The 27,059-nt window shown below is 42.1% G+C and overlaps 2 protein-coding genes across 2 annotated transcripts; one reads left to right on the top strand and one right to left on the bottom strand.

Moving 5' to 3' along the window:
* Positions 1–1,322: 1,322 nt before the first annotated feature.
* Positions 1,323–12,661, bottom strand: FAM199X (family with sequence similarity 199, X-linked). The gene is made up of 6 exons (XM_034425931.3): positions 12,282–12,661; positions 9,817–10,036; positions 9,049–9,198; positions 8,356–8,517; positions 6,195–6,455; positions 1,323–5,115 (listed from the first exon to the last, which is right to left on the bottom strand). Exons 1-6 carry the CDS (start codon positions 12,470–12,472, stop codon positions 4,945–4,947), a joined length of 1,155 nt encoding a protein of 384 aa, XP_034281822.1. The 5' UTR covers positions 12,473–12,661; the 3' UTR covers positions 1,323–4,944.
* Positions 12,662–15,077: 2,416 nt separating this feature from the next.
* On the top strand, positions 15,078–25,091 carry COMMD5 (COMM domain containing 5). The gene is made up of 7 exons (XM_034425930.3): positions 15,078–15,434; positions 18,041–18,201; positions 18,573–18,601; positions 19,932–19,982; positions 20,587–20,682; positions 21,310–21,385; positions 24,628–25,091. Exons 1-7 carry the CDS (start codon positions 15,263–15,265, stop codon positions 24,727–24,729), a joined length of 687 nt encoding a protein of 228 aa, XP_034281821.1. The 5' UTR covers positions 15,078–15,262; the 3' UTR covers positions 24,730–25,091.
* Positions 25,092–27,059: the final 1,968 nt, after the last annotated feature.

Genomic DNA, 27,059 nt, shown 5'->3' with positions numbered 1-27,059 from the left:
AGGCAAGATATAAATCGAACCCAAAATAACAGAATTGGAAGGGACCTTGAAGGTCTTCTAGTCCAACCCACTGCACAAGAAAGAGCCTGTAGTACAGTGGACTAAAGCACTGTTATTAACATCTACTGCTTGCAATTACTGCAAGTTCAAATCTCACCAGGCTCAAGGTTGACTCAGCCTTCCATCCTTTCAAAGGTAGGTGAAATGAGGACCCAGATTGTGGGGGCAATAAGCTGACTTTGTATAAATATACAAAAGTATGAAGGCTATTGCTTAACGCACTGTAAGCCGCCCTGAGTCTCCGGAGAAGAGCGGCATATAAATTAAAGCAAAAAAAAAAAAAAAGGAGACCCTATACCTATACTCTGGAGAAATGGCTGTCCAATCTTTTCTTCAAAACTTCCAGGGATGGGAGCACCCATCATTTCTGAAAACAACACTGGTCGATTTTTCTCCATGTCAGGAAATTTCTCTTTGGTTCTAAGTTGCTTCTCTCCTTGATTAGTTTCCATCCGCTGCTTCTTAACTGCCTTCTGGTGCTTTGGAAAATAGGTTGACCCTTAAATAATTATTTATGTTCAGGGTGTAAATATATTGCTCGTTGAAAAGACATTGTCTGCTGCTTTGGGGTGTTTCTAAAAGCAGATAAGCATGAAAAAGCTGCTCCCTCTTGTGGGAGCAATCAAAAGCTTCAAGCAGAGTGATCTGAGAGACATTTACTACTATAGTAATTCTGAATGTGAATAAGGAGCTATTTTATTCTTCGTAAATGTAAATCTCCAAACTCCTAAATTTTGTACCGTGTTTCCCCGAAAATAAGACCCTGTCTTATATTTTTTTGAACCCCAAAATAAGAAGGTCTTATTATTTTGGGGCACATGGAGCAAGACCGGGCTCCTCTTGCCGTTTTACTGGATTTCCAGCTCTCTCTCCCTAACCCTAACCAGAGGAAATGGCGGGGACCGGCTGTGCATGCGGTTAAATGTTTTCGGGGAGAGCTTATTTTCAGGGGAAACACGGTAGTTATAAACTTACCTGCCTTTGGTAGAATTTGTCCACTATGCTTATGTTCTCCTGCCCTACAACCTCCGCTTTAGATTTCAAACTCTGTAAGATTCTATCTTGAATCAGGAATGTCCATTCCTATTTTTGGTCGCCTCTAGAATTCCTCTAGAATAAAATAATTACAAGCAATTTGTTTTCTTATCATTCAGATGTGGAACCACCCACATGAAAACAACATGAGCATGATGTTTTATATCCCCCAAATATTAGCTAAAATTCCCAGCTACCCTTTTCCAGATAAAACATGGCACATGCTATTTTGCATCAGCATATCTTGTCTTTAATGTCAACCCAGACTATTATTTTTAAATACAATTCAGAGCTAAAGAGGGGAAAAAACAAACAAACCATGATGCCCAGTATTTTATACTTAGCTGTTAAAATTTTCATAACATCAAGAACAAAAAAGGAGTCGATTCTACAAACACTGCAGTTAAGTAGATACAGAATGTACAATGAAAAATTGTATATACATCCGTTTCAATATACATTGTGGCAGAAAATTAGGAAACAGTTCAGATAGAAGATAGAAGATAGATAGATAGATAAGATAGATAGATAGATAGATAGATAGATAGATGATAGCTAGATAGATCTCCATCCGAAGCATCCTTGCCAAAGTTAAAAACTCTCTCTTTGCTTTGGTTATGAAGCTCACATTTCTTTGCGTCCATTTTACACACTATTGTCTCTCAACCAGGTTATAAATAGCACATTTGAGGCCACATGCACTGCTCTCTGCCTTCACACATGCCCACACTTAGGTAAGAAGCTCGTGATCTCGACCTGATTTACTAATGATCACTTTTGAATGGACTGATCAAGTTGCCATATAAATCACCTCAAGTTTCCCACAAGACCTCAAGAGCGTCCAGAAACATTGACCTCAGAGGGAAGAAGAGTAACCTTCTCAATCGGATTCCCCCCAGCAACTGAATCCTAAACCAACGTACGAAAAGAACGGAGAATGCCATGAGAAACACCGTGGATCTGTTGGATCACCAAAAATGGGTTACTAACCTTCAAAAGGGATCGACGAGTTAACTATTGCTGAAGTGATCCAGAGGGATGAGGTGGGGATAATTCAAGAAGAGATAGAGCACAAACCTATTAGTGTTTCTTTTAGAATTAAGACATTTGGCTAATGTTCTATAAGATTCTCTACAGCTATGATACAGGATCCTTGAAAAGGACTTTACAGTCGCTTATATATACAATTTGATGCAGATAATTTGTCTCTAGAAACTCTTTTTATTTCAACACCATGTAGAAAAATAAAACAAACAAAATGGAAAGGAGTAAAATCTTTACTCTAGATCAAGAAAATATCTCAGCTGTTAGGAACTACCAAAGCATTCTAGGCAATCTTTTTTTTTTTTACATGAACTTTTCTCCTTTGTTTAAAGTCAAATACTTGGCTTATTGGAACATTTGTAGTGGGTGAGGAAACAGAATGCACAGACAGACACAAAATGTAAACAGGTTTTTCAGTTACATTCAGCTAACAGAACAGCCTTTTTTTAAAAAAAAAAAATCAGGTTTTCAGTGCTCCTTCTAAGCTTTGCGAGAGAAGTGGATTACTTATTCTCTCGATTGCTTAAGTTATTTTATTAAATATTTATGCAGCTTGTAAACAGCTTACAATAAATAGAACACAGGCAACGAGCTACAAAATAGCTCCTTTCTATATTCTAACATTGCTTTTAAATTTGTAAAAAAAAAATAAGAAAAACCAAAAACATGTGGCTTTAGACCACAGCTTAGTCAAAAGCATCTTGAATTTTTAAAACTACCTTAGCAGATGTTAACCAGGAATCAATATGTGAGTCACTGTAAACAATCATTATTTTAACACACACACATAGAGGTGAAAAATTAGCTGGGGAGGGCAGGATTAAAGCAATTGGAAACTTTGGGGTAATTATAGAAATAAAGGACTAGAAGATGTAGAGGGGGGTCACACTTCTTCAACATTTGTTACAACACTGAGTATTGGGCTATAACATTTTAATCCGCCTTAGTACTCACAGAGTATGATTTGGCTACAGTACTTTAGAATAATTTTCCTGTTCTTGAGCAGAGTCAATGATTATAACTAAATGTAACTATGCTCCAAAACTACAATCCAGAATTAAAAATTGAAACAAAGAGGAATTTGTCTTGTAGAAATAATCTAGTGAATTTTAAATATCTATAAATATTTGACATCTATCCAATATTGCGTACATTACCCTAATATGGATCAACTAGAATGTTGAAATACAATTTAAATAGTTCCCCTGTGTAAACCCCAGGGGGAAGAAAAACCCCCCAGAAAAGCTTCACATTCTGTTTCAGTCATCAAAGATTACTGCTTCATGCATACCTGGAATAAATCTTTTTCTTAATTACAGATTATCTGAAAATGCTGGAATGAGTCAACTACAGGCAAACTACAGTTTTGTCTAATCACGTCTAGATTTTAAATCAGATGAAAGAACAAAATGGTTAGTTTAAAACAGAGAAAGTTGTTTCTATCCGAAAGCAAGCAATACACAGCTTGACTCTGGAAGCATGTGCATCTAAAATCAAAGTATTAATTCCCCCCCATGGGGATTTGGAACAGAGAAAGAAATACATCTCAGTCCTTCTGCACAAATAATGGAAGCTTAAATTACTTCGAGGCAACATCATAGAATACTGCAATACTCTTTCAAATACATTTGCCTAAGCAGTTTCTTCATCTCGTGGCACTTCTTCAATATTAGCTATCAATGTTAACTAAAGGCCAATGCGGCCCTTCACGCTGAATTTGTAACATGTGGGGGTTTTTTTTCAATATAAAAATTTCTCTTTTATGTACAACTCGCTTTGCGGTTCTTCAAGAAAAAAAAAAAAGAAGCAGGGTGAGCTAAATTATGCTTTGAAGAACTTTGGGGTGCTTTGATCTTCTTTCTTCTTGCCATTTTTCCCCCAAAACTTCCATATTAAGCAACAAGGGGAAAAAAAAAAAAGAAATCAAATTAATTTTAAGGCACAAGACACTATGGGGATTTGGAACAGAGGCAGAAATACATGCATTGGGGGGAAAAAAAGAAATATGTATTTGTCAATAAGCATTTCTTATCTGTTCTCCGCTGCTTGATACCAAACTCCAGATCACCTACAAAATGCCTACCAAGCTCTACGTGTAAAGGATTATTGTGACTAATCCAAAATATACTTGCTTTGCTGTGGAAAGCAGGGAGAAAAACACAGGTTTAAAACCACCAACTGGATCACCAGAACAGCCCTGTCACACAGCGTTAAGTCACACAGCTCTGAAACCCCCACATTAAATGAAATTACAGTGGTAATTCCAGGAAACCTAAGCTATGAAGTTTTAGGCTTTGATACAACTGCAGTGGCAAAGAAGACAAAAAGTCCTGGCAAAAGCGTATTCTTGTTTACGCAGACTATATTCCTTTAACCGTTAAGACTTACATCGCGGGAAGACAGGAGGAAATATTTTCCAATTTAAACCCAAGGGTTTTCTTTCCATAATTTTAATGAAATCAAAGACAGAAATGCAGCTTTTTTTTTTTTTAACCAGTGGGTTGCTCTGAAAGCAAAATACTCCAGCCTACGTATTTATTTTTTTTTAAAAAAAGAATGTCTTCCTGATTTTCCTACGATTTTGCAAAAAGAAAAAAGAAAAGCAGCAGAACAACCCAAACTAGTCAATCACAGGTTAAGTGGTGGGAGGAGGAGGAAGAGGAAGAGGAGGAGGAGGAGGAAGAGGAGAAGGAGGAGGAGGAGGACAGCTAGTCCTGATTCAATCCTCGTTTTGGTACAAGTGTTATGTAAACAAGAGAGTGAAGCTTAAGGCTTAGAAAGAACACCGATCGCGACATTCCCGTCTCACATCAAGACGTCCACGTCTCCTTCGTGGTCCTCTTCGGTCACTTTTAACGACAGGACCTCTTCGTTGAGGAACAAGCCGCTCAGCCTCTCCTTCCGCGCCTGCCGCTGCTCTTTCAGCTGCCTCTTGCGCAGAGCCTTCTGCTGAAGTTTGCGCTGCTTGGAGCGTTTCTGTCGAAACAGGAGGAGGAGGAGGAGAAGAAAAAAAAAGGCACACTCAGTTTTTCACTTTTAAGATCAGAGGAGAGGAGATGAGCTTTTTAATCATCCCTGTTATTTTTTTTTTCCTGTGAACGCCCTTGGCACACATTAAAACAATGCAATCCTGAGGTCCGCTCTCAAAACATACACACCGGTATGTGTTGTTCAGTGAATCTCTCCAGTTGTGAAGTTAGTAACGTGGTCGTTAAGTGAATCTGGTTTCCCCGTGGACTTTTGCTGGCCAGAAGGTCACAAAAGGGGATCATGTGACCTTGGGACACGGCAACCGTCATAAATATGAGTCAGTTGCCAAGCGTCTTGAATTTTGATCCCGTGGCAATGGGATAGATATAGATGGAGGATGGATAGACAGATAAATAGAGGATGGATGGATAGATAGAGATAGATAGACACACAGACAATGGATTGATAGATAGATAGATAAAGATAGATAAAGGATGGATAGAGAGGATGGATGGATAGAGGATTGATAGATGGATAGATAGAAAGAGGATGGATAGATACAGATAGATATATACACATATACACACACACATACGCACACATATACATATATAAATCACAATCCATTTTAAATACACGACTTTTTAGGCTCTGCTCTAAAAAGATACAGATGTCTCGGTATCAGTCCTTGACTTACGACCATTCAAAGTTATTTTTTTTAATCCATAATACATTTTTAATTAGGGTGTAAGGTAATATAAAATGTGAAATACAAAGTAACAGAGCAGTGAGAGGGGAAGGGAAAGGGGAGAAAGACGTGAGGAGATAAGGAAAAGAAAAGAAAAAGAAACGTTGGCTTCTGACTCTCTCTGACTTTGACTTCTGACCATTCAAAGTTATGATGGACCCCTGAAATGGTACTTATGGCCAGTTTCTGAAGTTCCAACAGCTGCCACACTCCCTCCACAGCACCACAATTCAGACACTCGGCCACTGTCCTGTATTTACGGCGACTTCCAGTTTGGGGCAAAAATGCCCCTAGCAACAATGGGTTTGCTTAAATGACCACAAAATGGGAGCTTTACTTTTGAATCCCGGATGCGTTCCGCAGCGCTCGTCGATAAATTATTCTCGCTATGAGCCCGACTCAGGTTGGCGCTGGAATTCGAACCCGAGTTCCCGATGCTTGAACTGCTGCTGCTGGCCGAGCTGACCATACTGGCGCTGCTGCTGCTGGCGCTGACGCCGCTCACACCGCTGGCGCTGCCCCCACTGTAGCTGCTCCGCTTCCAGGTCTCCCTGGCAGACCGCTGCCGAGGGCCGTGCTCCTTGATGTAATTTCTGACCTAAAGGGACAGGGAAGTGGCAAAGGGTTAGGAACTGGGATAGACTCCCCACCCCTTCCCAAAAAAAGATATTACGGCAACAAATTCTATGCAGGTCTTTTAAAGGTGTCCCACATCATCAGAAAAGCAATTCTAAGGCATCTTTTACGAGTCCGATGATATTTGGGGATCCCAAATGCTTTAAAACCATGCGTTGATAGATCCTTGGATGGTTTTAGAGTATAAAGGTTCTGATTCATAATAGTTATAACTAAGAGCAACGTCAAAATGATTTCCTCTGTCTCTGTATATGTTACTGAAACAAAGAATGCTAAGGATAGAAGCAGAGAATATCCTGTAATAACAATAGCACTTATATACTGCTTCACAGTGTTTTACAGCCCACTCTAAGCGGTTTACAGAGTCAACCTATTGCCCCCAACAATCTGGATCCTCATTTTACAGACCTCAGAAGGACAGAAGGCTGAGTCAACCTTGAGCCGGTCAGGATTGAACTCCTGGCAGTGGGTAGAGTTAGTTTGCAATACTGCATTCTAACCACTGGGAGGGAGGGAGGGAGGGAGGGAGGGAGGGAGGGAGGGAGGGAGGGAGGAAGGAAGGAAGGAAGGAAGGAAGGAAGGAAGGAAGGAAGGAAGGAAGGAAGGAAGGAAGGAAGGAAAATAGCAATAGCACTTAGACTTATATACTGCTTCACAGTGCTTTATATCCCTAAGTGGTTTATAGTCAGCATATTTCCCCCAACAATCTGGGTCCTAATTTTACCGACTTCGGAAGGATGGATAGCTGAATCAACCTTGAACCGGTGATAATCAAACTGCTGGCAGTCAGCAGAATTAGCCTGCAATCCTGCCTTCCAACCACTGCGCCACCATGGCTCTCAGCAATGGACCTTTTCACAAATCTGTGTGTGGAACCGTTCAATTTTGGTACTCAAAACCACCCCCTACACACTCAAAACACACACAAATTTTGTGTGTGTGTGTGTGTGTGTGTATTTGTACCAAGTTTTGCTTTAGGTATCTCACAGATCTAGTAAAGAAACACCAGCTATCTGATTCAAGGCTACAGACTGACCTAAGCAGTGATTACAATAATAAACTTTATTATAGTCATTGGCCAATTCAAAAAGAAAACAAATTCAAAGACACAACATAAAACCCAACCACAAAAATGTAGTGCTTATGAAACTGATGTCGGTCAAAGTACAGCATATTTTACAAACAGCAAAACAAAACTCAACCACGTTCAGCCAAAAGAGAATCTCAATTAGTCAGACAAGAAACTGCAGTAAATAAAATGTATTGGTGTGGTTAGAAATCTGAATAGGTGGAGAATTATTAGCTGCAACATTCACCTTTTATAAGAAAAGCAGCATAGCAAAATGGGAGTTAATGTTTCAGGAATTCCTTCACCAGAGGGACAAAGCTTTTGTCTGAAAGGGACACCATATAATTTTCCTCCGAAACAGCTGTTGGAAGGGTATTATTATTATTATTATTTTGTGCTAAAAAAGATCATCCTTTATAGATTCTTGACTAAAGATGGGAAGGCCTGGAAAAAAACTGGAAAAATCGGGAGGGGGGGGCACAGGTTTTTTTCCAAATGGCTTTGGGGGGGGACCTGAAAAAAACCCTGTTTTTTTTCCTAATTTTTCCATTTTTTTATCCCCAGACCTTCCCATCTCTGTATCTTGGCTGTATTACACTGACTGCTTCTGATTAATTTTACACTCAATCCAGTGTGGCATTTGCTGTTTGAACTCGTTCAAGTATAAAGTCGGAGACCTTGGAACAGAATTGTTAGTATTTACAGAGATATATGCAGCCGAACAATCTCAGACAGGCTGTGAGAAGGGAGCAGAGGTTTTGGGTTTGCAAGGCCAGAGACTGCTTTCACATACCTGTTTCAGCTTTTCATCCGTGAGGCAGTTCAGTTCGATAATGAATTCATTGTCTGTGGGTGAAATCTGAGCCGTGGGATCAATAATTTTGATAATATCAAGCTGCTCTCGAAGACCCATTTCCATACTGACTTTCCGACTCAGATATTCAATATATTCCACCTGGTAACAAAACCCACAAATATTTAACATGACTAATGTTTGCCGAAAGGCATCGCTTACAGAAGCCAAATGGCTGCTTGGCAACTGGCATGTATTTATGATGGCTGCAGTATCTCAGAGTTGTGAGAATGCCTTTTGCAATCTTCCTAGCTGGCTTCCAACAAGCAAAGCCAATGAGAAAAGAAAGATTTGTTTAACAATTGCCTGATTCGCTAAACAGGCAATGAGTCGCTTAACACTTGCAGCAAGAAAGGACATCAAATCGGGTATGACTGACTTAACAACTGCCTTGCTTCACGACAAAAATTCTAGTCCCAAATGTGGTCATAGGTCAAGGACTACCTGCATTCCTTCAGATTTGGGTCTAATTAACTAACTAGTCTAATTGACTCTCTTGCTAGCATAATTTACCGTAAGAGACGGTAAATTATTTCTTATTTGATCTGGCTCCTTTGCATGCCCCCATGCTCCCAGTCCCAGGACCGTATTTTGGAAGAGACTCGCCGGTCTTCCAAATTGTCAAGGATTTACCTGCTCATCGTTGGTCATTGCACTCCAGGGAAGTTCATCGAGATTCCGGTGTTTGTTTTTCTTTTTTGGAAGCAGGCAAGGGGAGCTTGGGATGCTGGGAATGATGTCAGACAGCACATCACTCCCGCTTGCAATGTCACTGCCAGGCAGCTTAAAGAGAATAGAATCAGAATACCACCCTTAATCATGCATAACACTTGCTATATAAATTAAATCTACACTCAGGCCTAAATAGAGTAACATGTAAGACGTTCTACTGCAGAAGCAGTGTTTATTTTTTTAATAACTATGTTCTAAGGCATTGTTTCTCAACCCGCAACAGTTTTAAGACAGGTGGATTTCAACTCCCAGAATTCCCCAGCCAACACAGCTCGGGAATTGAATCCACACATCTTAAAAGTTGGTGATTTTGAGAAACCTGATCCCACCATCCTTTCACAGGACTTCCAAAATCTTTTGTCATGAGAGATAAGGACATACAAAGGGCAGTTACAGGAATTCGGCATGTTTAGAGAAAAGAAGGCCTAGGAGAGATATGACAGCAGTCTTCCAATATCTGAGGGGCTACCACAAAGAAGAGGGGGTCCAAAACACCAGAAGGCAAGACAAGAAACTATGTATGGAAACTCATCAAGGAGAGAAATGCTGGTCTAATATTTTGAGGGCTGTTCTAACAATTCTGGAAGCTTCCAAATGCATTATTGGACAGCACAGTTTCTCCCCTTCACCCAAGCCACTGCAAACTCATAATTTATTTATTTATTTTACCTGCCATTCAAATTCACTGTCTGACCAGTCCCAGTACGTGCTAATGGAGGAAGAGACATCGCTACAGACACTCCCCTCAGGGAACAGGTCAAAAGAGGTTAACTCCTGATCATCCAAGAGAGAGAAACAATCATCCTGGTCGCCCACAGAGACCGAAGAAAAGAGCTCCTCGCTGCATTCGGAGCTGGCTACGCTTGTGCCACAAGAAGTTAAGTTCCATCTGAAAAAGAAAATGTCAATATTGAAACAAAGTAAGAGAAGCAGGAAATATTACTTATTTTAAAGGACTATCTCAAGAATCTTGCCACCCTTCCCATCTTTCATTGTTTTGCTTCTCATTGTATCTTTTTTCTTAGTTTTAATGTTTTTCATTGGTCATCACTCAGTTTTGCTGGGAACTGGGTAACATACAGATGTAACAAGTTATCATTTACAAAGCAGAGTATTCTAAGTAATCCAACTGATTATGTGTCATTAAGTCAGTGTTATTTCTTAACCATCCAAATTTTCTGCAAAAAGAAACAACCCAAACACTCTACCTTAAATGCCCCAAACTGGGATTATGAAAGAGGTAGAAGATAAACACAACATTTGTCTCCTACAAAAGCAATCAAATCAAACCTCACTTCTTTTCTAAAGCATTTCAAAAACAGTACTCCTCTACAAATACAGCAATATTTGCTGTAGTTATGTTACTTATAAAGCTGCTGCCAATAGTGAATTAGCCAATGCTAAAACTTCAGCTGGGAAGATGTGTGTCAGGCAACAGAAATATTTTGCCACTATATATCCACAAATAAGCACGGAAGGCACCACAAATGTACAAAAATAACCGCAAAGGTAGCAATTCAGAGAATTCCCAAAGACAAAATCAGCAAATAACTACCATTTCTTGCATTTATTTATTTATTTATCGGTTCAATTTATATGCCGCCCTTCTGCGGAGACTCAGGGCGGCTTACAATGCGTTAAGCAATAGCCTTCATACTTTTGTATATACCTGCTTAGTAGGGCTTTCGGGGGCCCCCCTAAGCGGTGTTCTTTTTTATACAAAGTCAGCTTATTGCCCCCACAATCCGGGTCCTCATTTTACCTACCTCAGAAGGATGGAAGGCTGAGTCAACCTTGAGCCTGGCGAGATTCGAACTTACTTTAATTGCAGACAGCTGGTGTTAAATTGCAGTGCCTTTGTCTGCAGAGCTATCCAGGCTCCTAAGTTTAATGAAAAGAAGGACTAGGAGTGACACCACAGCCTGTCCCAATACTTGAGGGGCTGCCACAGAGAAGAGGGGGTTCAACCTATTCTCCAAAGCACCTCAAGGCAAGACAAGAAGCGATGGAAGGAAGTGTCTATGGAGATTCTCTGTCATCCAGAATGAAGAAGGGGGGGAAAGCACGAGGGTCTCCCATATAGCCTGGTAGCTCAGCAGACTAAAATGCATTGTGATTAACATTCAGCTGCCTGCAATTACTGCAAGTTCAAATCTCACCAGGCTCAAGATCGACTCAGCCTTCCATCCTTTCTAAGGTAGGTAAAATGAGGACCCAGATTGTGGGGGCAATAAGCTGACTTTGTATAAAAAAAACAACACCGCTTAGGGGGGCCAAAAAGCCCTACTAAGCAGGTATATACAAAAGTATGAAGGCTATTACTTAACGCATTGTAAGACGCCCTGAGTCTCCGGAGAAGGGTGGCATATAAATCAAATTTATATATATATGTATGTATATGTATATGTATATTTATGTATGTATATGTATATATATATATATATATGTATGTGTGTGTGTATATATATATGTATATGTATATTTATGTATGTATATGTATATATATATATATATGTGTGTGTGTGTATAGTTAATATTTCGGGTTTCTTCCCGTGTAATTGTGGATATATCCCTTTTAGGGATATATCCACAATTACACGGGAAGAAACCCGAAATATTAACTATACACACATATATACCCGTGAAAACTTACATAAACGTGTGTGTGTGTGTGTGTGTGTGTGTGTGTGTGTATATATATATATATATATATATATATATATATATACACACACACACACACACACACACACACATATATATATATATATATACATATACATATACATAAATATACATATACATATATATACACACACACACACACACACACATATATACATATACATATACATACATATATATACACACACACACACACACACACATATATATATATATATATATACATATACATACATAAATATACATATATATAGATATAGACTCCCCCTGCCCGCCCCCTTTCCCCGCCCTCCTTCTGCGTTCAATCCCCCAGTCAGCGACGGGGGGGGGGGAGGCTGCCTAAAAACAAGAGCCCGGTTTCTCCTCACAACAACCCCGCGAGGTAGGCCGGGCGGAGGATTATTTTTTTTCTCTCTCCCCTCACACACACACACATCCCCGGGCCTCGCCTGTGGGCGTGCAGGCGTCTCAGCGGGTCGGTGCGGTGGCAGGAGGAGAGGTGGCAGCCGAAGTCGCTGACGTCCAGGCAGGCCGGGCCTTCGTCGCCCAGGCGAGGCGGGTGGCGCAGCAGCGGCGGCGGCGGGAAGACGGCGCCGGGCTCGTCGGGCGCCAGGAACTTCTGCGGCTCCTCGCCGGCCATGAGCACGAGGAAAAGGCCGAGCCGAGCCGGGCCTAGGCCGCCCTCAGCCGGCCGCCATGTGGCGAAGAAGTCCCGCCGCGCCGAACGACGAAAAAAAATAAAATAAAAATCGCCTCAGGCTCCAGCGCAGGCCGGCTGCCGGAAGTGGCTTTCGCTAACTTCCGGCTGGCTAGGACGTGCGAGGAGAGCGCGTTCGCGCAAGGAGGGCGGTCTCTTTCTGGTCTGCAGCGCCCCCTGAGTTGGAGGGTTGGGAATGCGCCTTGGGAGCCGCAAGGAAGGGGGGAATTTGCTCTTGTAGGAGGTTTCTCTGTAATGATGATGATATGTAAGAATAAGAGCAAACCCCACTCGTCTCTGGTACTGATGGTGTTACCTAGTTGGGTAGTGAAAGGTCTGCAAGGAAACGAGCAAGCTCAGAGAGCACTAAGGGCCCCACAGTCCTCCTCCTCATCTTTACCCATCCATCTATCTGTCCATCCATCCATCCATTTATTTATCTATACCGGTGTTTTTCAACTAATCATCCATCTATTCTCCCATTCACCTATCTATCTATCCATCCATCTATCTATCTGCACAGGTATTATCAACTTTTCATTCATCCATCCATCTATCCATCCATCCATCAATTTATCTATCTACACAAGTGTTTTTCAACTATCCATCCATCTATCCCATTTATCTATCTAAATCAGTATCTCTCATCCATTCATCTATCCATCCATCAATTTCTCTATCTACACTGCTGTTTCTCAACTTCATCTATCCATCCATCCATCCATCCATTTCTCTATCTACACAAGTGTTTTTCAACTATCCATCCATCCCATTTATCTATCTAAATCAGTGTCTCTCATCCATTCATCCATCCATCCACCTGCACCAGTGTTTCTGGCTGGGCTAAAAGGAAGTGGAGCTTTGCTCTCTGTTCATATACAAGCCCCTTCTAGCACTGAAGATGTTACCTAGTTGGGTCATGAAATACCTGCAAGGAAACCACCAAACTCAGAGAGCACCAAGGACCTTACAGTTCTTCTTCTCCCCTTCCCTTTCTCCTTCTTCTCTTCCACTCTGCAAAACCTACTCCTTCTAGAACTGATGATGTTACCTAGTTGCGTCATGAAATGTCTGCAAGAAAACAACCAAACACCCCACCAACGACCCCAGAGTTAAACCCAGAGCTACAAATATTCTCTTCTATCGGTTCTACTCTCCAGTTTAGCTACAATTTGGGGCCATCCAAGCATTAACCAATTCCAGCTTTCTTTACCTTCCCAGCCCAGAGAAGATCAGCCATCAGTTGATAAAGTCAATGAAGACGAGCTCCAGATTCAAATTCTCCCCTTGTAGATAGCCAAATGAGCAAGGGCTAATGGTTTCTCAACCTCAGTTGCTTGAAGATATGTGGACTTCAACTCCCAATATTTCCCAGCCAGCACAGAATTCTGGGAGCTGAAATCTATAGTTCTTCAAGCTGCCAAGGTTGAGAAACATTGGACTAACTAATCCAGTCTAATGTGCGACCTGATCAGTGTTAATCCGATTAATTAATTCATTCGTGCTCTACTAATCTCACAGGCTGGATTTGGGCCATGCTTAGTTCAGCACCTTGTTCAAGGACAGCCTCTAACTTAATCTCTATCTCAAGGTAAGGCAAGACGTGAAAGATAATTCCAATGACCATATTTTCTTGGAAAAAAATAAATGGAAACCTGGAAAAAAAAAGATGATGAAGATTTTAAAGTGACGTTTAAAACATTGCGGAGAAAAAAAAACCTCAAGAGCCAAACTAAGGAAAAGTTTTCAAGAGCACGCCTTCTAATAAAAAAATATCCAACTGTATGATATGTAAATTCATTTTTAAAAGACCGTTAAATATCCATAGTTTTTACCTGACCACGAAGAACAGTGTGCTATGGTAAAAATTAGGTAAAGGTAAAGGTTCACCTCGCACATATGTGCTAGTCGTTCCCAACTCTAGGGGGCGGTGCTCATCTCCGTTTCAAAGCCGAAGAGCCAGCGCTGTCTGAAGACATCTCCGTGGTCATATGGCCGGCATGACTAAACGCCAAAAGTGCACGGAACGCTGTTCCCTTCCCACCAAAGGTGGTCCCTATTTTTCTACTTGCATTTTTTACGGGCTTTCGAACTGCTAGGTTGGCAGAAGCTGGGACAAGTCACGGGAGCTCACCCCATTACGCAGCGTCAGGGATTCGAACCGCTGAACTCCTGTCCTTTTGATGGACAAGCTCAGTGTCTTAGCCATTGAGCCACCACGTCCCTTTGGTAAAAATTAAATGACCCAAATAAAGAACAAAATAGTTTTTTTTTAAAAAAAATAATAATAAAGGACAACTTTATATGTTATAAAATACCGCCCTTTATAATAAAGGACATGTGGTCACTGTGTAAAGAGAACCCATCAGGCTGCTTGGAGGATGCAAAAGCAGCCAGAAAGAAGCTACCACACCGCTGGAGACGAAAACTTGCCCATCCAGATGTGAAGAACTACAACTCCCAGAAGCCTCTCGGTCACATCCGACCAATCGCTTAAGCGAGCCTGGAAAGCCATCCTCCAGCAAAAAGAAGAAGAAAAAAATGCGTCGGGCAGTTACGCCTTTCCGTCGCTAGGGAGCGCCCGAGAGAAATGGAACGTTCCCCGGGAATGGGGAAGGTCACGTGAGCGATCGGCTGCTTTTTCTTGCTTTTGCAGCGCTTTGCAAAAAAAAAAAAAAGCAAACCAACTCAGCGCCTGCCTCGCCCTTCTTTTTGCGGGGCCAAGGAGCTGCCATGACGGCGGCGGGGAAGGGGGTGTCGCCCCCTTACCTGCCCCCGGGGCTCGCCGGCGAAAGCAGCCTGAACAGGGCCAGTTTTTGGGGGCCTCGCATACCCCCCCAGGTGGAAGCCATGGCCAAGAGTCTACAAGAAGTAGAAAAAGAGATTTTCCGGAAACTCCTGAAAGGTAAAAAAAAAATAAAAATACCTCTTGCTCGGAGAAGGAAGCAAAGCGAGCTCCTAAAAGAGGGGAGGGGGAAGAAATAATTGGCTTTTGATCGTTTTCAGCGTTTCTGGAATTTTGGACGTGAGGATGGGTGATCTTTGGAATTGAATGCTTGGGAGGTTTTTTTATTAATACATATACATACATATATATGTGTGTATGTAGTGGGATATATTGTGTAGTGGGATTATATATATGTAAGTCTTGGTGTATATATGTGTGTGTAGTGGGATATATATACATATACATATATACATACATATATACATACATACATACATACATACATACATACATATATATATATATATATATATATGTAGGTCTGGTTATTCGGGTTTTCTCCCGCATAAAATTGGAAGTGTCTTGGCGACGTTTCGACGAAGTCTCATTCAGCATCTTCAGGCTGCTGTTTTCAGCTTCATGCTTCTAGGAGCAATGAGCAATTCTAGGAGCAATTGCTCCTAGAAGCACGAAGCCGAAAACACCAGCCTGAAGATGATAAATGAGACTTTGTGGAAACGTCCCCAAGACACTTCCAATTTTACGCGGGAGAAAACCCAAATAACCAAAGACATATTGTGTAGTGGGATTATATATATCTAAATCTTGGTGTATTCGGGTCTTTTCCCGAATACACCAAGACTTACATACCTGTACCTGTGAAAATCTACAAAAACATATATATATATAAACTAAACTGAAAGTAGGGGCCCCGATGATGACAAGTTAGAGAGCTTGTTGAAAGGTTGCCAAAAAGAAAACTTTTAAAGTGTTGGTTAGGATTTTAGCCAGAGTTTCAAAAGACCTTACAAAATGTTTTGTTGGGATTTTGGAGGATCTTAAACTGGGATTTTAGCCAGGATTTTAAGCATTTCAACTAACAGACTTTTAATGACGCGGGAAAACACCCGAGATTTTAACTTTTTACATATACATACCCGCGAAGACATATATATATATACATACATACATACATACATATATATACATACATACATACATACATACATACATACACACGTATTTTCTGAGGTTTTCGCGGGTGTTTGTATGTAGGTCTTTGGTTATTTGGGTCTTCTCCCACGTAATTGGAAGTGTCTTGGCGACGTTTCGACGAAGTCTCATTCGTCATCTTCAGGCTGGTGTTCTCGGCTTCGTGCTTCCAGGACGACTAACCAAAGACCTATACACACACACACACACACACACACACACACACACACACACACAAAGTGTTTTTCTATCAAAGCACCTGGTCTACCCCAATGTGGGAGGGGAGCATCCTGCTTCCCTTTCGCCTTTCAGCTGCAATCCAGGAGCCCTCAAGCAGCCGCATTCACGACAAACCTTGCTTCTTATTTAGGATCCTTTCTTTTGACAGCTGCAGGATCTTGCAGCGTTTCCAAATTTATCTTCTCTGCCTGGAAATAAAATTAGTTCTGTTTTCCCATCTCACTGCAGTTAAACGTTTCTTCCCTTCGTTCAAAATATTTCTGTGTCCCTGGAGGTTTTGCTTAGGTTTCCTGGCCTTGATCTTTGTGTTATAAAATTTAAAAAAACAAAACAAAGCAAGGGGATGTGAAAGAGAAATTTGCAAGAAAACTAAAATGTTTGGCAGACCAGCAGGCTTTTATCTGTCCTTGAAAAGATAGCAAAGGAGAAGTGAAATTCTTTGGAAAGGGGAAGGTTGGCCTAGAGAAAGACCTTGGTGGAGGAACTTAATTCATAATTAGTCAATACGACTATCACCCTGGATATGTAAGGCCCAGCTTTCCTTTTAAGGAAAGCTTTGAACTTAGCTTTCCCAGCAATGCTCAGTCCCCCTCTCCTTCCTTCCTTCCTTCCTTCCCTCCCTTCTTTCTCCTCCCTCCTTCCCTTCCTTTCCCTCCCTCTCTCCTCCCTCCCTCTATTCTTTCCTTTCTCCTTCCTTCCTCCCTCCCTCCTTCCTTTCTTCTCCCTCCCTTCTTTCTCCTCCCTCCTTTCTTCCCTTCCTTCCTCCCGTCTTTCTCCTCCCTCCTTTCCTTCCTTTCTCCTTCCCTCCTTCCTTTCTTCTCCCTCCCTTCCTTCTTTTTCCTCCCTCCTTTCTTTCCTTCCTTTCTCCTTCCCTCCCTCCTTTCCTTCCTTTCTCCCTCCTTTCCTTCCTTCCCCTCCCTCTTTTCTCCTCCCTCCATTCCTTCCATTCTCCTTCCTTCCTCTCTCCCTTCCTCTCTCTTTTCGCCTTTCAAAGATAACCTCTAAAGCTGATTTTGCTGGAAATCAATCGATGAATGAGCTCTAATGACGTTCCCTTGTATGGTGATGAAACGCTTCAAGAAAACAATCAAAGTCAGAGACTTTAGGACCTCACAGCTTTCCTCCTCCTCCTCCTCACAGCTGTTGCAATAAAAGAGGTTTTTGGGACTACTCAAGCCTAGGTCACAACAGGGGGAGGTCAGAGCAGTGTTTGTGCCTTTGAGTATTTACGTCTGTGGAGGCATAATCGGGTCCACGATGCTACTCCGGGGACAGCCTTATAGGAATTGTTGGAGTCATCTTTATTTGGTTTTTTTTTTTAATTTCGATAGCCGCTGTCAGCGCCTTGGAAGGGAAGGAGTGCCAAGCTTCGGTGAAGATGGTAGCCGAGAGTGCCAATCTATCAGAGGAACAGCTGGCAATCCTCCTATCTGGCATGTATACCCTGCTCCGTGAAGCTTTGAGGCTCCCTCCGTCGTCTCTCAAGCAAGAAGTGAGTCTTCGTGGTTTAAATTTGAATCGCGCCGATGCGAAAGAGGAGAGCGGGTGGGGGATGGATGCGGAGATTCCAATCAATTTTATAATGCCTGACTTGGTGAAACACCAAGGAAATTCTGACGATGAATGAGCTCTGATGATGTTCCCTTGTATGGTGATGAAAAGTTTGCAAGAAAACAACCAAAGTCAGAGACTTTAGGACCTCACAGCTCTCCTCCTCCTCCTCCTCTCCCACTCCCTTCTAGCACTGATAACGTTCCCTTGCTTGGTGATAAAACGTAACCAAGAGCCCAGAGACCCCACAGTGGAATCATGAGCTACAAAATACTGGCTGTCTAATGTCTTCTCTCTCTTTTCCTTTGACAGGTGTTTAAAGAAGATTTGAAACTGCTCAGGTAGGCCTCCTTTTCATCCGTTGGCAGAGACCTTAGCGGAACGGATGGCCATTGGGTCCAGCTTGGGTTGTTTTTGTAAGAGGCTTCAGATGAGAATCTGCCAAGCATCCATTAAGGTTATGGGGACTTCAGCTACCAGAATCCCCCAGCTAGCTGTGCTGGCTCTCTTTCCCGCTCTTAACTGCTTTTCCAGATTTCCTTCTATCTATCTATCTATCTATCTATCTATCTATCTATCTATCTATCTATCTATCTATCATCTCTTTATCTATCTCTATCTATCTATCTCGATCTATCTCGATCTATCTCGATCTATCTATCTATATCTATATCTATCTATCTATATCTATATCTATATCTATCTATCTATATCTATCTCTATCTATCTATCTCTGTCTATCTCTCTATCTATCTATCTATCTATCTCTGTCTATCTATCTATCTATCTCTGTCTATCTCTGTCTATCTATCTCTATCTATCTCTATCTCTATCATCTATCTATCTCTGTCTATCTATCATCTATCTAATCTATCCATCCATCCACCCACCCTATCTATCTATCTATCTATCTATCTATCTATCTATCTATCTATTTTTTTTTTTTAAAAAAATTCTTTTGCCTCTGTGTTCCCTTCCTCCTTTTCTCTCATGTCAAATAGATGTGTGTGGTTTTCACTCGGCTGAAAAAAAAAACCGGTTTCTTTTTTCTATGACTAACCTAACCATAAAAAATTAGATGGCCCAAGGGATTTGGCCCATCCTGAGGGTGATGTCTGTAAATTGTGGGGGTCTTTATTAAATCTTCCAGGGCAGATGGTTAAAAACAACTTCAGAATCCTTCCTTCCCTCCCTCCCTCCTTTCCTTCCTTCTCCATATCTTCTTTCGTTCCTTTTCCTCATTCCCTTTTTTCTTCCTCTCCCTGCCTTATTTCTCCTCCATTCCTTCCTTCCTTCCTTTCTTTCTTCCTTCCTCCCTCCCTTTCTTCTCCCTCTCTTCCTCCTTTCTCCTCCCTCCTTTCCTTCCTTCTCCATCTTTTTTCCTTCCTTTTTTCCTTCCATTCTTTCTTCCTCTCCCTGCGTTATTTCTCCTCCATTCCTTCTTTCTTCCTCCATCCTCCCTCCCTCCCTTCCTTCTTTCCCCTCCCCTCCCGCCTTTCTTCCTTCCCCTCCCTTTCCCCTCCCTTTCCCCTCCCTCCCTCCCTCCATTCCTTCCTTTCTCCTTCCTTCCTCCTCCCTCCCTCCCTCCCTCTTTTCACCTTTCAAAGATAAATGTCTGGTAATTTGAGAAGGAAATAAGTTATTGGGTTTTAATCGATCCTTCTTTTTCAGGATACCAGAGGACTTCATCGCCGATTTTGCAACTGTGGTCTTTGGGAACAGGTTAGTCAGTTTTCCCATCATGTTCTTTTTAGGCTTGCCTTGTTTTCTGCAATAAAATCTCTCAAGGAAGCAATAGGGGAAAAATCTGCAACTAGCGCAAACATAACTCTCCTGTCAGCACTTCAAGTTGCATTTACTCTAGTGCTGATATAAGAAGGAGAAGCAGAGGCATCTGGAAAGGGACGTTTGACTTTTCACCTACTTATTTTCCCTGGAGATAATATCCCCTAGGAGATGGGATGGAAGGGGGGAAATTCCTTTGATCTGGAGCAGTAGATTAGGGGTAGAGTGACTTGGAAGATGGCCAATGAGTGCAGGGGAGTGGGGAACGGAAAGGGAGGGTTTTGGGTCTGGAAGTCAGTGTTGGCTGCGATGGAGTCAGAGTTAGAATGTCGTGCTAAATAAATGGGAGTTTTCTTCAAAGACTTTGTTTGAAATGCAATTTATTTGAGACGACCTCGAAACCTGACATCTCCGCTCCGTAAACAAAATAATAATGTCCTTTCCTTTCACCTGGAGAAACAGCCCGTTTTTCCAACCTGTTGCCTTTTAAGAGTCCTTGCTCTACCTTCTAGGCAATATTGCCCCTTCTTCTTTCTTACAGACGCCCCCTCCTCGAAGCCGCTCTTCAGAAACAGGGAAACCGGCTTCCCAGAATTGAAGACTTCAAGTGGAGAGTTGATGTCGCCATTTCAACCAGGTTGGGAATTCTAGCGTGTCCCCCGGTGGGGAGGTGGTTTGAGGTTGATTTTGCTTCCGGGATCCGGGGTCTCCAAACTTGGTGACTTTTTAAAGGCTCGTGGGCTTCCAACTCCCAGAATTGAACTCCAGACTTAGTGACTTTAAGACCTGTGGACTTCAACTCCCAGAATACCCTCTGTTCTAGATCGGGGGACTCCAACCTTGGCAACTTTAAGACTTGTGGAACTTCAACTCCCAGAATACCCTCTGTTCTAGATCGGGGTCTCCAACTTCGGCAACTTTAAGACTTGTAGACTTCAACCCAATTGTTTTGCTGTGGGGGTCCTTGGTGCTGTCTGAGTGTGGTGATTTCCTTGCAAACATTTCATTACCAAACTAGGTAACATCATCAGTGCTGATGACGTTACCTAGTTCGGTAATGAAACGTCTACAAGAAAAAGAGCAAGCTCAGAGAGCACCAAGGACCCCAGAGTCTAACCCCGAGCAACAGATACTCTCTTTTATTGGCTTCTCCTGGTGATGGGGGGGGGGGGGGGATGGAAATAAATTTGCCAAATCTTGATTCAGAACCTCTGCCTGTCCTCTTTATGTCTTCTCTCACAGTGTTTAATGTGTTTGTTTTCAGCTCTCTGGCCAGGGCTTTGCAGCCTTCCATCTTAATGCAGCTGAAGCTTTCGGATGGATCTGCTCATCGCTTTGAAGTAAGTCTTGCTAGGAAGATACCGTGTTTTTCAGAGTATAAGATGCACCTTAGTTTTTGGGGAGGAAAATTTAAAAAAAAAGCTGATTGGCGGGTGGATCGGCTTCCCGGTGAATTTTAGCAACAGGTTCGTTGGTTGTGAGCTCTGTGCCTTGTTTTGTTTTTTTCCCTGCCTTTGAAACTTCTGAAACTCTGTTTCAGAAAAAACTTTTTTTTCTGCCTCTGAAAGCCTCCGAAACAGAGCTTCAGGAAAAATAGTTTTTTTTTTTTTTTCTGAAGCTGTTTGGAGGCTTTTTTTTCTGAAGCTTTTTTTTTTCTGAAGCTCTGTTTGGAGGCTTTTTTTTCTGAAGCTCTGTTTGGAGGCTTTTTTTTCTGAAGCTCTGTTTGGAGGCTTTTTTTTCTGAAGCTCTGTTTGGAGGCTTTTTTTTCTGAAGCTCTGTTTGGAGGCTTTTTTTTCTGAAGCTCTGTTTGGAGGCTTTTTTTTCTGAAGCTTCTTTCAGAGGCTGTACTCTGTTCAATCTCCTTTCTTTGGTATTGGTTTGTAGATTAACCTCTTCTGATCTGTTGGTTATTGTGTCATTTTTCCAGATTTGTTTTGGTTAGAACCTTTACTGATTCTTCTTTTGTTGCTTGCCATATTATTTTAGATAAAAGCCTTTCAGAGGCTTTTTTTCTGAAGCTCTGTTTGGGGGCTTCTTTTCTGAAGCTTCATTTCTGATGCTTTTTTCTGATGCCTCTGAAACCTCCGTTTGAGAAGCTGGGCGGGGCTACATTCGGAGTATAAGAAGCACCCAGATTTTCACCCTCTTTTTTTCGGGGGGGGGGAAAGGTGCATCTTATACTCTGAAAAATATGGTAGTTAAACTTGTTTTTGGGGCAAAGTTCCTTTGAATTTTGCATCGATTTTTTCAGCTCAAAATGCTCCCCAGAATCCGTGTTTTATGTCTGGGATTCTAATTTACCTCAGAATCCGAATCGTAGACTAATGTGAATTTTGCGGATGGAAAACTTTTTTTCTTACACAAAAAAAATTGTGTAGTTTAATGAGGTTTTTTTAAAAAAACCATTTTTTTAAAATGTAGAAATTTAAAGAAAACACAGAAAAGCAATTCTTTTTATACAAAATCTAGGGAGTGTTTTGTCGTTGTCGTTCTAAGGTGTCAGAGTGTTTACAGTTGTGACAACTATTTTGAGACAACCCAGGAGCCAAATACAGGACACAAGAGGTTTTCTCTTTACAAACAATGGCTTATATACAAGTTATATACATACACATGCTAAGCAAAGCCAGACAAGCAATCAGTCCTCTTCAACTCTACACGGAGAACTACAATGCAGATACATGGGATGAGGAGAGTGATACATGAGGAGAGATAGAGACGCCCTCTAATGGCCTCCCTTATATAGACAGCTTCTTAAAAGGGCAATAACCCTGCTGACTCATCCTCAGTCCTAAAGGGCTGGTCAGCTTTAAATCATCATTACCCTGATGTAAGGTGTTGTTGTGGCCCGTCAATGGCCTGTGCGGATTGTAGCTGATTCTGACAGCGAGGAGGCTGGTGTGGTGCTGCGCCAGCAGCCTGTGCAGCTGGCACTTGAGTCAGACAATGAGGAGGCTGGAGAAGATGTGATGCCAGAGGCAGGGATTCAGCCAGGGCCTTCAGAAGCTCCCATAAGTGAAGAGGAAGAAGAGGAGGAGCCTCTTCTCGATGCACGGGCGCGCAGAGCTGCCAAAAGGCAGGAGTGGCTCCTCAGGAGGAGGTCTCCTCAAGAGTAAGGCTTGGGGCTAATTGGCCACTCCCTTAGCCTATTTAAGGAGGAACGCCAATTGAAGCAATTTGTAGGGAACAACTTTAGTTCATTCTCCTTCGCGTCTGGATTCTCTGCAAAATTGCTTCTGGGCTTTCTGCCAACCTTCGTAAGATTGTGATTACTTTATCTTTGGTTTTTTTGTAGGCTGTTAAGAATGTTTATTAACAGCTTTTGTTTGGAAAAGACTGAGTTATTTTAGTAAAATTTAAGTTTTGTACAGACTTTGTGTGTGCTGTGTTCTTTGGGGCAGAACAGGTGTTTTCATTTTTACCCGTAGACACTTTTAATTGTACATCTCTGTATTTGTGAAGTGCGGTGCGTTGTTCATTGGATTTCAACAGGAGACCTCAATTGTGGTCCTCGACGTACGACCACAATTGAGCCCAAAATCTCCACCACTAAGCGAGACCGTTGTTAAGTGAATTTTGTCCCGTTTATATGACATTTCTCACCGCAGTTATTAGGTGAATCACTGCAGTTCTTACATCGGTAACATGGTGGTTAAGTAAATCTGGCTTCCTCATTGACGTTGCTAAGGTGGCAAAAGGGGATCACAGGAACCCTGGGACATTGCGACCGTCATAAATATGAGTCAGTTACCAAGTCAACGAATTTTTGATCACGTAACCATGGAGATTCTGCAACCCATCATAGTGTTGGGACCTAGGCTTACGGAGTCATTACAAGACACAATTAGTCCCAAACAAACCTATTTTATTGTAACAGCTGAGAATTACGTTCATTCCCAGCTGAGTCCCAATTAGTTGCCAAAAACAAGTCCTTCGGAAGAAGTCCTTCGGGATAATCACCAACCTTTATCTTCTTTGACACCCTGCCAAAAGCCTTACTTGGCAAAGCCCCACAAAGTTCAGAAACAAACAAGAGATGCCGACTGGAAACCAAGTTAGCAACGTTGCTTTCCTGCAAAAGGCCCAAGTGTCTTTGTTTCTCTTTTAAGCCTTATGGGAGGGGCCAATCATCTCCTGGCCTTACTCCCAAGTCGTCCCTTTTGCTTTAGCTGCTCTTGCCTTCTGGCAGCTCTGCGCATGTGTACACTAGGAACAGGTTCCTCTTGTTCCTCTGCCTCTCTGCTGTCTGACTCTGCGGGCTCTGGAGTCTGCTCATCACTCCCAGATGGCCCTAGCCCCATCTCTGCCTCTGACGCAGAGCCCTCATCCGGGCCTACCCCAGACTACAGGACTGGCCCCTGTTCTTCCTCAGCCTCCTCACTGTCCGACTCTGCTGCCAGCTCCGCAGGCTGCTGGCGGACCACAACACTTAAGTGCGAAGAAGGACCCTTTGAAAAACCACTAAACAAACCGTTGTAAGTCAAGAACTTACCTACATTATTAAATAAATGTGGGGTTAGAAAGATTCGGATTCAACTTTTTAAAGTTTGAATTTTCCTTTCATTTTGTTTTACCGTATCAGGTCCCCGTGGCCAAATTCCAAGAATTAAGATACAACATCGCTCTCATCTTAAAGGAGATGAACGACTTAGAGAAAAGGAGCATTTTGAAGATACAGGATTGAACAGTGAAAACAAGAAACTATCAAGTTTTCAACGCAGGAAGAGTTTACAACGGAGAGAAAACACAAGGACACCTTTTGTACATGCGATTACGTGTGTTGTTATACAACCTTACAGGAGCTTGGCTGTACATTTTTTTTTTTTTTTTTTGGTTATTATTTTCTGGGTCAGAAACTGCTGGTTAGAAGGTTGTTTATGTGACTTTTAAAAAAACAAACAAACAAACAAACCAACAACTTTGAATTCTCCGCAGGAGTGTTAATAGCCTAATTCCTGTTCAACCCTTTTTATGTATGATTCATTCCAAACATTTTTTTAAAAATAATAATGATCCTAATGGACAAAGACAGCCTTTTCAGATGAACTGTGTGATTCATATGCCTGGTTTATTTCAGAGGGTGGGATCTGTGTGCACCAAAACAGTGGTGAAATCTAAAATTTGTTACTACCGGTTCTGTATATAAATTGAATTAATAATGATAATAATGATAATGATAATAATAATAATAATAATAATAATAATAATAATAATAATAATAATAATAATAATAATAATAAATGGGTAGACCAGAACGCTCCAAGAACACATGGGTAGACCGGTACAGCTCTGCAAGCAGTTAAAAGCCTGGTAGACCAGTACCTCTGCTAAATCCTAAACAATTGTCACATGACCATCAAGCCACGCCCACAAAATAAGCCACCACCACCCCCAAAAAACCCCCTTTAGGCTATCACAACCATGACCCTTTCGAACCAAGTCCCGGAATAAGAACGAGAAGGGCTCCCCAGAGGTCATCTAGTCTAAAGCAAAGCAGATCTTCCCAAATTTTCATTCCCCCCCACTCCTCCTCCAATCTTGATTTCTAGCATCTTGGGTTTCTTTTTGGGTTTTTTTTAAACCTCATAAACTGCAGGACAGAGACATTCAATCTCTTGTTGTTGACACACCACTTCATATTGATTGATTGGTTGATTGATTGATTGGTTGGTTGATTGATTGATTGGCTAAAGAGCTCTTTGTTTGTTCCAACCCGTTTTCCTTTCTTGTAATAGGCAGTGGGAAGGGACTCCCATCTGGGTAGAAATACACAATGCCAAAGTGCATGTTGACCAAACAAAGTTTATTTAGCTACCGCTCTCATTGATTGACGGATCGGGGAACAACTGAAGAAAGGAATGGCAGCTCACATAACCTACGCCTTTAAAAACATTTATTTATTTATTTATTTTATTGGTTCGATTTATATGCCGCCCTTTCTCCGGAGACTCAGGGCGGCTTACAATGCGTTAAGCAATAGCCTTCATACTTTTTGTATATACCTGCTTAGTAGGGCTTTTGACGCCCCCCCCCAAGCGGTGTTCTTTTTTATACAAAGTCAGCTTATTCCCCCCACAATCCGGGTCCTCATTTTACCTACCTCGAAAGGATGGAAGGCTGAGTCAACCTTGAGCCTGGTGAGATTTGAACTTGCAGTAATTGCAGGCAGCTGGTGCTACTTAACAGCACTTTAGTCTGCTGCGCCACCAGAAGCTCCCACAACTTCTGAATAACAATAATAACAATAACAAGAGTTGGAAGGCACCTTGTAGATGTCTTTTTGACACTCCACACTTTTCCCCCCTTCTTCCCCATCGACGGAGACCCCCCCCAAAAAAACCTCGACTTACAACAGTTCATTTAGTGACCCCTCAGAGTCACAAACCGGCCCTGGGGGTAGGGGAAGGGGGACTTGGGTCTTTTTTAACCCTCCACACTTTTCCCCTTCTTCTTCCCCATTGACGGAGACCTCCCCCCCGCCTGCACCCCGCAAAAAACCCTCCTCGACTTATAACGGTTCATTTAGTGACCCCTTAAGAGTCACAAACCGGCCCTGGACAAAAAAAAAAAAAAAAGAGCCGTATGTTTTCCACACTTTTTCCTCTTCTTCTTCCCCATCGACGGAGACCCCCTCCCCCCCCAAAAAGAAAACTCCCCGCAGGCAGTCCTCGACTTACAACTATTCTATTTAGTGACAGCTCAGAGCCACAAACCGGCCCTGGAGTGGGGGGGGGAGAGCCATGTCTTTTCCACACTTTTTCCCCTTCCTCTTCCCCATCGACAGAGACCCCCTTCCCCCCCCCAAAAAAAACTCCCCGCAGGCAGTCCTTGACTTACAACTGTCTCGTTTAGTGACAGCTCAGAGCCACAAACCGGCCCTGGGGGGGGGGAAGAGCCATGTCTTTTCCACACTTTTTCCCCTTCCTCTTCCCCATCGAGGGGAGACCCCCCCCCAAAAAAAACCTCCCCGCAGGCAGTCCTTGACTTACAACTGTCTTGTTTAGTGACGGCTCA

This window comes from Pantherophis guttatus, chromosome 12, assembly GCF_059756535.1.
Source record: "Pantherophis guttatus breed Tessera chromosome 12, ASM5975653v1, whole genome shotgun sequence".
Classification (NCBI taxonomy): domain Eukaryota; kingdom Metazoa; phylum Chordata; class Lepidosauria; order Squamata; family Colubridae; genus Pantherophis; species Pantherophis guttatus.
This window is presented reverse-complemented; position numbering and strand designations above follow the sequence as displayed.